General features: G+C 39.6%; 1 protein-coding gene across 3 annotated transcripts; it reads right to left on the bottom strand.

Annotated features, from left to right (window-relative positions):
• Positions 1–9,906, bottom strand: LOC142971882 (phospholipase D1-like). 3 transcript variants are annotated; one of them, XR_012959424.1, is made up of 7 exons: positions 7,692–9,873; positions 7,473–7,591; positions 6,939–7,052; positions 5,263–5,376; positions 4,347–4,500; positions 3,151–3,436; positions 1–2,230 (listed from the first exon to the last, which is right to left on the bottom strand). XR_012959424.1 is itself a non-coding variant. In XM_076112613.1 (6 exons), exons 4-6 carry the CDS (start codon positions 5,277–5,279, stop codon positions 3,212–3,214), a joined length of 396 nt encoding a protein of 131 aa, XP_075968728.1. In that variant the 5' UTR covers positions 5,280–5,376; positions 6,939–7,052; positions 7,473–7,591; positions 7,692–9,866; the 3' UTR covers positions 3,055–3,211. The 3 variants fall into 3 exon arrangements, 2 of the variants coding, with proteins under 2 accessions (XP_075968728.1, XP_075968727.1); XM_076112613.1 differs by lacking the exon at positions 1–2,230 and having other exon boundaries at positions 3,055–3,436; positions 7,692–9,866; XM_076112612.1 differs by lacking the exons at positions 1–2,230; positions 3,151–3,436; positions 4,347–4,500 and having other exon boundaries at positions 5,359–5,376; positions 7,692–7,820; positions 8,034–9,906.
• Positions 9,907–14,245: the final 4,339 nt, after the last annotated feature.

The following is a 14,245-nucleotide window of genomic DNA, read 5'->3' as shown; positions in this document are numbered from 1 at the left end:
ATGAGTATAAATGGCTCATTCCGATAGAAGACCACATTTTAATGACTTATTATTACATCATTTATTTATTCCATCATTTCACAAAAAGCGACAAATGACATGCAGATCTTTTAAGAGGTCGCCACAAGAAAACAGTCTGTGCAAAAAAGTGCATTTTCATAGAGACACGGTGATTAAAAGCTGGACAGAGAAAAGAACGTGTTTCTGAACCTCTAGACGTCAGGTGTGAGGAAAATGAGGCGACCGCTGAAGGTTTCAATACTCATTTACACCTGTTGTGACTCCATGTACACAATATGTTTGTGTTCCTGATAACTCAGAAATGACCTAAAACAATACTCATAAACATTTCTGGGTTTAAAGTCAGTTATTCCGGATGCACAGAAAACACTTCCATCCAAATCAACTTCTTTGCTGATGACATAATCCCATTTCTGAAGGGTGAATTCGGTTTTTGTCTGTCAATATACTTTATGTTTTAGATTTAAACAGTCTGACATTGCACACAACAGCAAACCTTTTCTTTGCCTGTTCAGATGACTTTACCTGGTAAAATGTTTCGGGGGGGGGGGGGGGGGGGGATAGCTTTAGATATTCCTGATTTTTAAAGCTTAAAAAGCAGGACGTAGAAACACAGGCAGGTAGAGAGGACGATTAAAAAGAAGAGCATCCATCAATAACAACAGAAGAGAAGTTTCAGGTGCATCCGGACGACACACAGGCACAACGTTTAGCATCAATAACGTCCATGGCTTTTAAAAAGGCAACCAGTTCAGCTTCATGCTTTCATCTGTTTAATGTTTAATGGCAATGAGCAGCTGTCATGCTGTCAGCTACGGGTATCGTCTTTTTTTTGGTCAAATTTATAGCACAAAACAGCGTCATGCAGATCACTCACAGACCAACGAGGAAGACACGGAGGGACATTGATGCTGCGTTCCAGAAACGTCGGAAAATCTGAGACTTTTTCTCAAAATTGTGACGACCTGACGTTGAGTTTAACAGCGTGAAGGCTGCAGACCATCGTTTCTAATTTTATTAATAAACTTAAACTTCAAGTATATCTTTAAGACTACAAAAACCTTAAAACTGCACTAATAAATATCTTAACGCTGCAATAATAGATTATTTTGGCCACTTGGTGGCAGCAGAAACAAAGGTGCTGAAGGAACTTGCATCCGCTCAATCGTTGCCCAACAAACTAATGTTGCCTGTTTGTATAAACTTGGCTGTTGCTAAAGAATTCCTGCTTGCTGACATTAATGAAACGCAGCATTGTAATGAACTTATCATGCATGAATCTGAGAGTTATGCAGTAAAAAAACAGAACGGCAACGCTTTATTCAAGTCTGTAATTACCTGGAAAGGCTGGTTATGTGTCCACGTTTTCTATAATGAATACCAAAGAACTAACAATGTTACTTAGATTCTTTTAAATTTAAATTAAACTTTGTCTACAGGCAGAAAACTATTATAAGGAGTGTAAAGTTTCCAATCAAATGAATGTTTATTTAGGTATGAATAAAGATTTCCCCGTTACTGTAATTAGCACCAAACTATAGCAGCTCTTTCCAGAAAATGGTATTAATTGGAAATTACAGACCTGCAAAGTAAAGTGCTACCAAAAGAACTACAAAGAGCAGATCAGAGCACAAGAACAGGTCACTTAAGGCTAAACGTAGAACAGTATGAGGAATGTAATGAATGTACGTACTGTACTAACAGTCTTTCATCTTTGGCACTTGTGATTTCCTGTTTGACATAAATATTAAAAAGCTTCAGAGATATGAGAGAAAATGGCTGGAGACGTCCGACAGCTCTTCATCCTCTTCTCCTTTATTAAAGTCCCCTTCTTCTTCTTCTTTATATTATTTTGTGTCTTTTTCAAACCCTCAGAGCTGCGTTTGCCGGCCCTGAACGTTGCATAGTGTTGTTGCAGAACGAAGGAGACTGTAGAGGAAAAGCCTGGTGGTTTGCGCTCCATGTTTGTTGGTACATGTGTGTCGTTTACGTGTCATCGTAGTCTCCATGTTGTTCCAACGACACAGTGTCAGTGTGAAACTTATTCACGTGCATCCGGTGGCACCGCTGGTACAAAAGGCTTTGTTCACAACCACAGCTGACGCCATTTTTGGAGGTCATTTTGCAGCTAAAACCCATCTTCTCTAGGATCAGCAGCTGTGACCACACAGGTTACCTTAAAGGGCCAGCGCGTCGCATTAAAGGGGATCTATCATCATTTTAAACATGTTATGTTTAAAATGATGTTCTCTTTAGTGTTTAATCACCTGAAATATCTTGATAATGATATATTTTAGGATATAGAAAGTTTTCTGAAAATAAATAAATTGTATTCAATTCACGAATAAGTTTACAAAACCATGTCTCATATATACGGAGTACTTTCTCATTAAATGAAGGGAGTATGTGCTCGTTCTTATCAATATAGACGGGGTTATTATGTATCAGGATGTGATTCAATTGACAGATGATGAATTATATTGAATTATTCCAGATTATCTAAAACAACTTTTTTCACGGTCAAATTGAAAGTTTAAATATTGATAATAAAGCGAAGAAAGCCTACACTACGGTAAGAACAGCAGGTCAGTTGAACCACAAAGACCGTCTGTCAACTGTGAAGGACGTTTCGAATCATTTAAACTATGTTTTTCTCGTCCACATGCATTTGTTTACAATCGGTTTGCTCACGTTTGTTTCCACTATTATTATTATCACAACCGAAAGAACCAATGATGGAGACACAACTGCAACGATCCATTACATCAGATGTTTGTGATCACTTTCATACTACAACAAAGATAAAAGTAAGTAGATCAGACGTTTATAAATTATATCCAAACACCAGGTTTTTATCTCCAAAGAAACTCTCCGTTTAACTCTAACTTTTACTTTTTGTGGCTCATGTTGAGGAGCGTTGCAGCACAGACAGACTGCACCAAGGTCAAGGATTTTTACAGCACAAACAAACTGGTTAGAAAATATTATTCAATTATGTTTGCAGAGGGGAACCACTGTAGTGCAACGCTAACATGTCATCAGATACAGCTGTCAGTTTATTAAAAACACAAAAAGGCTGTTTTCAGCCACTATGACCTCCAAAATGGCACCAGAGTGGGTCTCATTAACCTGAAAGCCTTCCTGATGTTGTGCGTGAACACATGAATGCACTGGCGAGTCCCTCTCGGTCTCAGGTCCAGACCTCCATGGGCACCATGGCCTCCTTGCAGCCCATGGGGGGAAGCAGGTTCTGCTCGCACAGGAACTGAAGAGGGAACTGGACCAGGAAGCCGCGGATCTTCTTCAGCTCCTCGTGAGCCCGGGCCGGGTCCTCCTTGTCCAGGCCCGGCTTGGCGAGGTAGCCCTCCAGCTCCAGGATGCTACGGACGTCGCTGGGCGGAAGACTTCGGAAGACCTGAAGAGAGAAAAAACAAAAGAAAACAGGACGGAGTCAGAGAGAGAACCAGGGGAGAGAGAGAGAGAGAGAGAGAGAGAGAGAGAGAGAGAGAGAGAGAGAGAGAGAGAGAGAGAGAGAGAGAGACGGAGAGGTGAGGAGGCGGGTGAGGAGAAACTTGAAGAAACGCTGACGGCACCAGAAAAGAGGAAATGCTGAAACATTGCAGGATATTGCGAGCGGAGATATTTGGCAACGAGAAGAAGACGTGATGAGGAAATTTAACAGAAGTACAAAAAACTCTAATAAATAAATAAATTAGATTTACATTTAAAAAACTATTTTTCTCACACAGTCTTGTCTGAATACATCAGTATTCAGCGTCTGTCTGAAACGCTCCGTTTTAGCGCCTGTCTCTTTAAATGAGCCCAGTCTGCTCTGATTGGCTTGTTAGAAAATGATGGCGATCCTCTGCAAATGTGGTTCTGAAGCTCATATGGGGATACTCTTATGGGGAGGTTTATTCTAATGTTTTCTGATCAAGGTAGCGCACAAAAAAACTGACTGGGTCGTCTTATTTCACAGTTTGTGGGTTGGTAAGAACTCCAGATAGCCAAATGTATGTGAGTTCATTCATTTTTCATGATATGTCCCCTTTGAAACCTCAAATTTAGAGACGGTTGCGTGACGGATTACTGAACGGGCATATTGGGCACAGGCCCAGGGGCCCAACATGTCAGGGGCCCCCCTGGACAAAGAACAAAAAATACATGAAACAAATATTGTTATAGTGTAATAAGTTATCTTAATTTAAAAAGTGTCAGAATAAGTTTTCTCTCACTCCTAACTTTCTCTTATTTCATGTTTAAATGTCTTTACAGCCTGTAAAGAAGCTCTGGTTGAATACATAGTTCATATAATGTGTCAGTACTTGAAGCACTCGAGGCGGAGCTGCAGAGCGTATTTTCCAGCTTGGTACTCCTGCCCGTCCATCACCGCCGTAACCGTCTCCGAGTCCTCCACGATCACCGCCACCTCGCTGTCCCTCTTTCCCAGCATGCTCCGGTCGTTGATGTTGGCAGAACCTGCAGAACCACAAAATGAGTGCGATCCCAGAATCGGCCAGCAGGGGGCGCTGCAGCGCCTGAGCTCAGACTACATGCTGACGTTCATACTAGTAAAATACAGGAAATGAAATAGTCCAAAGAAATGTATATAAAAAAAATAATTAAAGAGATCTGTTAAATACTTAATAAATGGGTCTTCACTTTCATATCAAGGGCATGGAAGTGAATGATGTCCTTTATATTTAATAGTTATGTTTATCTTTATGTCACTGTAGACAGGAGCTGGACAAAATAACAGAAACGATTACAGAATTCTATTATTAAATTGTTGTTTCAGACACAAAATGAAAGTTCCTTGTGGTAACTCTAATCTTTAATGATGTAGTTTTATTTACACTGAATTATATTTTAGTTTCTGTTATTTGTAGCTGCGCTCTACAGTTATCTGTGTGAAAGAAACATCTGTTACCCGACACATATTTCACACCATATCTCATTACGGTACAGTTCAGACATTTCTTCATTTAAAGGGTCAGAAGGGAAGTTTGGGAACCGCAGTTCTGCTTTAGGTTATGTGGAACCTTTAAAGGTTCAGTTCTAGTTCAAAAACACAAACATGTTTAGAAAACCAGCAGACCAGCATGAGACAAACTCAAACAGAAGGTGGGTTAAAGGCAGCTTTATTGTCTCTCACAAACACACACACACACACACACATACACACACACACACACACACACACACACACACACACACACACACACACACACACACACACACCTGTAGTTGAAGTGCATGACGGCCTGGATGGCGCTGCCTCCTCCGGTGTTGATGTCTCCTTCGAAGCCCGGCAGCAGAGGCGTCACCACGTACACTCGGTACTTTTTACCCTCCCTGAAAACGTTTGAAATGACACGGAGAAAGAGAAGGATGATATCTCACCGCCGAATGACTCACAAAGATAAGAACACCAGAGGACGATGGAGGATCGATAGCTCAACAGATTCATTATTATAATTAATAACTATGTTCAAACAGTGTTAGTGAGGCTGGGTCACAAAGGTAACACTGGAACATTCCTCAGGTGGTGAACAAACACCGTCTAATGCTGTTTTTCCAACAAATTATTAGAGCATATATGGAGGTTTTTTAAACACGGGAAAACTCGACAATATCACTGTTTCTGTCAATGGAGTCTGTTGGCTTTGAGGAGGGAATAACGTCCGTTTCTTTTCACATCTAACTCTGAATTTATGATATATTCTGACTGAACCACAGCTGGTGATTGTTGGAACAGTGGAAAGACTCACAAAGTAATTGTGAGGTTTATTTTGTTTGTCGAAGTTTGTTTGAAAAGATTGTTTCACGACGATCATGGAGGTAAGATGACGTTTTCCGTCAATGGAGTCTGGTGACTTTGAGGAGGCAAATATTACGACTTGGCTCAAATGTGAAATGTGTTCATTAATGTAACTGGTAATGTGTATTTTTTGGCTATTTTTGAACGATTAAAAAAGACATTTATACTGTTAGTTAATCAGTATTTTGAACGGTTCAAACATGAATACATGTTTTGCAGTTTGAATAAAGACATTTTCGTGACACTTGCAAGTGATAAATAATCGTCTTATGATTTTAGAGACTAGATCCTTCACTGAGACCTTCACTTTACTTCTGCTGCTGGTTAGAATATTCTAACGTGAATTATTCCAGAAAAATGGAGGGAGGGACGACAGGAAGACAAACGTGAAAACAAAAACTTTGCAAAGAGGAAAGTTGGATGTTTGTGTTTGAGTCTTGAGACACGTGAGAGTACACAACAACTACCATTCGTCCACTAATATATATAATATACTTAATCTGTACTTCATGTACTTTGAGTTTATTTTATGATTTTTGTACCAAAAACATCTGAAAATAACTTAAAGTAGCAGCTGTTTATATCACTTCACACATTTTCTTGTATCTCAACTTGTAATCTTAAACTTCTGTCATTTGAACATTTTTATAAATCTGTCGTTTGTCTCTTTATTGTTTTGTTTTTTCAAATATGACTTTTGATATCTACAACCTCTGCTACACAATGTTCCAACTTGTTTACGATTTCTACTTTCTAAAGTGCAAATAAACAGAAATTAATTCATAAAAAGGTGACGAGACAACATGTCTCTGAAAATGAAACTAAACAAGAGGAATGCAAAGTGTTGAACCACTTTTTTTGGTTTTCTGGGAACCTCCTGAACTCATCTCGCCAAATCTGTTTTCATTTTTTTTTCCAGCCGTGAGAAGCTTTGTTTCCTTGGTGCATTGCATTGTGGGACACCAGATTTACACTGCACACTTAAAAACCCTCTTCCAGTGCAGGTCAGAGCTGAACCCACAGTGAGGATGAGCTGCAGGATGTAAAGGGGCGTCTTAAAGTCAGCCGTGTTAAAATAAAAGCAACAAGCACCGACCTGCACTTTGGTTTGGATGCAGTTGGGGACTTGGTACCGCTGCTCTCTGGCCGTGGTGTGAGACTTGGGCAGCAGGTACGGGTACGACAGGGAGCGGTACTTTGGCTTCACGAGCTGGAAGACAAACAGAGGAAAAATCAAAACACGGGTCACAAATTTACTGGAGACAGCGACGTGGTCGGCTGCAGAGTCACATCAGAGAAAATAAAACACTCTATACTTTATTCCAGGTATATTCTGCTTCTTCCACATATTTAATTTCATCACTTCTGTCCAGAAGGAGATTATTTAAAGGGTCGGAGTAATCAATGTTCTGCTGTGGACGTATTTTAGACACCTAAAAGAATCAATATCAGTTTAATTGAACGCTATAGTCTGGTGCTAGATACCAGCTTTCTCCTTCAGAAAGAAAGGGCAGTACACAAAAAGTAACAACTGTGACACTAATGTCTCATGAAAACAGATTATTATAAATACTTTTATTCATTTAGGATAGAATCAGGGTGACGAGACAACAGCAGCAGGACCTCTGACCTTAGTGAAGTTCCACCGCTGGATGAAGTGTCTGGCCACGTCCCGAGCTGCTTTCCCGTGAACCACTGAGGAGATGTCGTGCCAGGGCATTCTGGGAGTCGTGTGTCTGTCTATGAAATCTACAACGGGAATGTGAGGAGGAGGACGGGTGAGTGGAATAAATCTCTCTCTCTTCCCTCCTCTTCTCTCCGTAAACTGTGAGCGTGACGGTGTTCTCACCATCGAACGGTTTCTCCAGCTGAATCCAGTCCTTGTACACAAAGTTGCAGTAGTCCTTTCCGTGCCAGAACCGTGTGTTTCCCAACAACTCCCCGACCCCCGTATGCTGACTATGCACTGAGCTGCTCCCTAAAACACACACACACACACACACACACACACACACACACACACACACACACACACACACACACACACACACACACACACACACACACACACACACACACACACACACACACACAGTTATTAATCAGCAGTGCAATGCATTAAAACGGGGGTGATCTGATGTATTTCTCAAAGACTGTATGTAAGAAGTGGACGTAGTCGTCGTGACGTCACCCGTTGGTTTGTGGACTGATGTTTCGAAGCGATTTGGCCGTCGCCATCTTGGTTTTCTTGCAACCAGTGAACAGGAAGTGACCATATCTGGACTGAGGAGGAGTGACGTAGAGACGCCGTATACGTCTCTGGTAGAGACCTGTCAATCACCGTGTAGCCCCGCCCTAAAGCATCCCCTGCTTTATGGTCTGTTTGACTCTAAATGGACCATAATGTACTCAATGAACATCATGCTGTATTGAAGAAGACTTGAAACTAGAGATTGAGACCATAAACTCATGTTTACAATGTTTACTGAGGTAATAAATCAAGAGAGAAGTAGAGTCATTTTCTCATAGACTTCTATACAACCAGAGGAGTCGCCAAATGTGGATTAATCCGCCGCTGAAAATAGTCCCCAACAAATGCTGTTTCCTCCTGTTTGATGCCAGTAACAAAGACATTACAGAATGAAGAATAACACCACATGTGACTGGTTTAATCATCTCACGACCCCTCAGATTTATCTTGTGACCCTCTGTAGGGGTAACATGAAATGTAAACTTGCACTAATTAATGTAGATTTTCTAAAAAATACTGAACTCATGAGACTTCCCCTTTTTCAAGCATTAAATGCAAAGGTCTGCATGAACAGGCAGCTTCATCATGGGACTATTAATAGTAGAGCACAAAAAACAATTCCATTAATATCCATGAAGTGTAAACATTTCATTCTCTGGTTGGTCTCTGTAGCAGATATTTACATTCACATTGAAGGTTAGCTTCAACTGATATCACTTTTTATTCTAAACAATAACATCATAGACTGACTGATAAAAACCAAAACTCTCTTACCTCGAACTGTTATTTGAAGAGGATCACAAGAAGCTGTTGCCAGAAATGGTCGGTTCTCAATCCTGAAGTAGTACCTGTCTGTGTATGATGTGTTTAAACTGGAAAATAAAGTGGTGCAGTTTTTCTGACTCAGGTCTCCAGTTAGATTCATTGGATAGATGTTATCCTTCCTGCTACTGTTGAAAATCACATTATTTGGATTTTGGCCAAACTGAGGATCATTTTTAATCCACACTCCGAAGGTTGATCTTGTGCTGTTGAATTCCTCTGGTTTACCAGTGAAGTTACATGGGATTTGCAAACATGATCCAGTCAGTGCTTCCATCTCTTGAGGTGTAGTAATGAATAGATTTAGATTCGGAACACAATCAGCCAAAGCACCTGTGAAACAGACTAATGATTAACAGTGGTGAGTAACATGTGTAAAAAAAAAAAAAAAAACATGAAGAGAAATATACTTCAGCAGTAATATTTTGCATTTTGGTCTTTTTATCACTGAACAGTTTTTGTATTGATTCATTTTCTTGGTTTTACAACAACTATCCCCCACGAGGCCGACCCCAGTGGTGACCAAACCCGTCTATATCTCCAAATAACTAAGTCAGTCTCGTCTCAGTGACAAAAGAGCTGACGCAGAGAATACAGATTGTAACATTCACATGAATTTAGGGTAAAATGATATGTGTCAAATAGTAAATGATTCAAGAGGAATACAAGTGACTGAACCAAAAGCTCACCTGAGAGAAAGAAGACACTCAGTAACATGTTGGCTGTCACCGTTCTCACAGACCGGACTGCCATGACACTCATCACCTGGATTCACAAACACAACAGTGGATTTTACAAAGCGTTCAACATGCTCTGTACAACCACAAGTTCCTGTGTGTTAAGAGACCACCGCTCACAAGGCTGCAAATGTGTACGACTCAGAGTGTTAGATGAGAATAAAACCATGAGTGTTGTCTTACCAAAGAAGCCCACATCAACAAGAGAGTGACAAATAGATCCTTTGGTTGGTGGTTTTAAAGAGAAAATAATGATATTCATGAATTTCAACAGTCCAACAAACTAACTTCCCTTTTTTAGCTGTCGTAATTTAAAACAAAGTCGACTTCCTTTGAATTAAGAACACAGAGCGAGTGCAGTTTTATTTTTTATCAGTTATTACAATTTCATCATTGAATAAATGATTTACCCCAATAGCTAAACATTCTGCTTCCTCGTCTCTCAAATATCTATTAAAATCTTTAAAAAGTACATTTGATAAACACCAGCAGACAAAAGGTCAGGATTATTCTGTTTTATATTTAAAAAGAAAAACATGAAAATGTCCCATCAAGGAGCCAGTTTCACACAGATTATTGCAGAAACTGTATCTGTTGTTGTTTTCCTTCATAAAGGAACATAGAGGGGAAAATACTGGAATCCATGAGAAGCAGAGGAAAAGGACTCGCCAAGCAGTCAGAACAATATAAGGCACTCAATGGCATGAATAATACGGAAAAGGCTCAGATGAGCAGCTACTCTTTACAACTCATTGATATTTTATCCACCCGTGAGTCCTGACACACAGTTTTGTTCTCTGTGCCTTTAAATATGAAAACAGAAGTTCAACAAGTAAAACGCTAGTCAGTCCTCTGGATGCTTCTGCATTGATGCTACAAGTAATCAGAAAATTTGTTGATGAATAATCAGAATTAAATATATTATAACTAGAAGAAATAGAAATATTAAAGATATAGAAAGACAGTTTTCTACCATTTGCCATTTGATCCTAAAATGATTGATTGTAGCAGACATCAACTTACATTGGAGTGGGTGTTTTTCCTCAGTGCAGCCGTGCTGTCTGACCAGGTAAATGCAGAAGTCACAGGTCTATGAACCAAGATGGACTGTGAAAGGAAGGAGGAGTTAATGGAAGGTGGGTCAAAACATCACTGCTGGTGTTCTTGCAAATGGAAAATAAAGCTAGAATTCACACACTTGTGTGCACATTTGTACTACAACCACTACTGGATTCTGAAAATACCACAACGTCCATTAATTTACCAGCCAATGATTAAATGAAAGTATTCTAAATGAAGAAATGACACTTTTAGAGTCACGACAATGCATATTATGAGATGGAACTGATTATTTAAATTGTTAAGAGCTTGCATGCGTAGAGAAATACTCTCTCTCTCCTTGATTATTACATGCAGAAATAACTTTCTTTATAGTGGATGCATTTATTGAATATTGTTCATGTTGAAATTAGATTATTAGAATCTTTCTGTTCTTGAAAAATGTTTTTAGTAACAGCACACTGATTAATCTAAATATTGTTACAAAGTCTTTTTTTTTTTTTTATTGTTTTCAGTTTTTCTCTTATTTCCTGTTTTATTTTGGTATTCACTTATAGATACTTCACTTCCTGTCCTCGTGTGTTTCCCATCACTGTGATTACCTAACCGGCCCTGATCAGTTTCACCTGTGTCTAATAAACCTTCCTCGCTTGTGTATTCAGTGTGTGTGCTCTCTTTTGTCTGTTCATGTCTTTACTGGTTGAGGGATCATTTCTGGGTAGTTTTCTAGTATTTTGGACCTTGGTTCTGGATTCTGACTTTGACTCTACGTGGTGTTTTTGTACCATTGTCTTACTTCGTTGGACAGTCTCCTGTGACATTTTGGTGTGGCTTGTCTGGTTTTTAACTCTGCTCCCCTGACTGTGAGCTCTTCAGAGCCCTGTGGCTCAGAGTCTCCTGGTAGGTGCGTTGTTGGCTTTGTAGTAGAAGTCACTTTGTATTTAAATTGAACTGGTGTACTAAGATGCAGCCCGGCTATTGGCTGTTGTTCCCCGTTACAACATTTTTGCTGTATTATGTTTTTGTCTATTTGCAGTTGATGGTCATTACATTTATGTCTTACTTGATATTAGTGTATTTACAGTAAAATGTCATATTTAGTACATATCTGGGTTGCACCTCAATGACCAAATTTAAAGCCCCTGAAAGCTTGGCATCAAAACTTAAGAATTTCTCCATATAATAGGATACATATTTATGACAGAATAAGCAACAATCATCATTTAGCTTTAATTATGAGTTTAACACTAAAACACTTCGACAACCGCGTCAATTGTCATCAAATTGTGATTCAAATGTTGCTCCTGATTGGTGACATCACCTCTTCCATCTTAGATGATTTTTTTTTTCCTGTGAAATGAAAAAAAACTTACATTTCTGTAAAAGGGTATTCATAAGTCATTGATCACACTGTATGAATTTCATCGACAGCACACATGAATGTACTGCAACATTTTTGTAAATCTCTAACAGGAAGCTGAGAAAAGCAGGCTAGGTCTTCAAATTTTCAAGCAAAGTGCTGCAATTGAGGAACTTCCACTCGGTGCAGAAATTAAGCTAATGGACTAACGTTCAACACTAAAATAAGTTTGATCTGGTTTTAGTGTTGCTCCTGAGATAACACACAGGTAACGTTAGTTAGCGTTACCTTAATTGTTCATCGTCTTGAACACACGTCGGCGATTTCGCTCCCTTTTGATAATCGTCCTATTTGCGGTCCTATCGGTTCAATAAGAGCACAAGTAAACACAAGTTAGGTTACTAACGTTACATCTTAACACTGTAATTGGTGATTAACTTTATATATCTATTTTAGTGCTTTAGTGATCTCCAACTGTTGAGGTTTAGGAATAGTGATCATGTAGAAATGCTGTAGTGCAGAAATGCACACGAGAAGGATATAGCTGTTCAAGTTACAGTATACATGTCAGACCACATATATGAGTGATGCAAGAGGCACTAAGTAACAGGAGTTACATATCTAGATTATCTACTTCTGCTGATTGTCTTGAAATAAACCCAAGTTCACACTGCATGTCTTACTTCAAAACAGGTGATGACCCGGAGGGGGGAATTGCTGCTTATGGCAACTTCCGGATCAAGGGAGGAATGCAACCAATCTATCAGAAATATTTGAAAATAGAATTTTTGTTTTCTTTTTTGTCATACAGGTGCAGCACACTGAAAACATACAAAGATATGGTGGTGTAATTTTCCTGTAACAATGTACAATTTCAAGACTTTAGATAATGGTGAAATACTTTTTAGGGGAGAAGTGTTGAAAAACCGCATGGTTTGGTTCGCGTCATTACGAAACTAATTGCTTGTCTCCGTTCCAGCTCTTGCATTGTCTTGAAAGTCACATCCACTTTCTGAAGGGTTGACTATCAATATAATTCTTTAATCATCACTGCATTGCCATTAGGAGTTAAGTTATAACAAAGAAAACTGGAAATACTTTCCAGTTCCAAATTAATTTTGGTTCGTAAATTAATTGAATATGTCCCAAAGAAAACACTCAAACAAAAACATCATGTTCTGTCAGGCCTATCAATTCTCAGATGACTTTGATTGAGTTTCTATCAAAATATTCAGAAAACATTTGTTACTTAAGAGCAGCTGCATTATGTGAGTGTGACTTCTTCACATTAACAATACAAGTGACTGCAGCACTCCAAGTCATCTGATCCTATTCATAAATTTTAATTAATTTATATAACGTATAGATTTGGCATGGGACGATATGAAAATTTCATATGGTGATTATCATGGCCAAAATAACAGCGACTCACAATATTATCCAGATAATCATCTAAATATGTTTAAAAACTCTTAAAATGGCCCTTAGACACAACAGAATAACTTAAACTTTAATTTAGTCGGCACGTCCCCCCCCCCCCCCCCCCCCCCCTCATCATCACTACTTGCTACTCACGCACAGCTTTTGTGTGCGTTTACTCTGAGTGTTAATGGAGTGTTGTGGAGATTTGGACACACTTGCGAACGGATGCAATCACGATGTCCATGTGTACAGAGGCCGGGTCGGTACCGTTTCTCAGTGTGTCATCAGCGGGGTTTCCGTGCAGTTCAATCAGCGACTGAACTCAAGCATTGGAGAAAAAGCACGGCGAGCAGTTGTGTTTATTATGCCGTATTAAGTTTGAGTCAGAGGACATCTAAAGAGCGAGCAGGTGCTTCTTGAGCTGGGAGCTTATTTGTTTTACTTTGTGAAAGGCCCAGGCTGGGGAGAGCGTTTCATTTACTCCCTGTTAACGAACAGCAATTAGGCTCCCTAATGAGGCCCCGGGTTAGATGTATTAAGACCCTTGTTTATCCTGCTTTCCTTCCCTTTTCCTCTCCTTCGCTTTGTTTTTCACTGCGTCAGTCGGGCAAACTGGGACACACGCAGATGCACATATACTTTACGTCAGCTCTGTCTGTGTCTGAGTTCCACCTGCCTTCAGCCCCCCCCCCCCAGCTCCAGGCAGATTCTCAATGCTTCTTAATTTAGAGGAGACAGCTTTCCCCCTTGTT

This window comes from Anarhichas minor, unplaced genomic scaffold (genome assembly GCF_050575085.1).
Source record: "Anarhichas minor isolate MPS153535 unplaced genomic scaffold, ASM5057508v1 ptg000050l, whole genome shotgun sequence".
Taxonomy (NCBI): Eukaryota; Metazoa; Chordata; class Actinopteri; order Perciformes; family Anarhichadidae; genus Anarhichas; species Anarhichas minor.
Note: the sequence above shows the minus strand (reverse complement) of the source record. Positions and strands in the feature narration are given on the sequence as shown.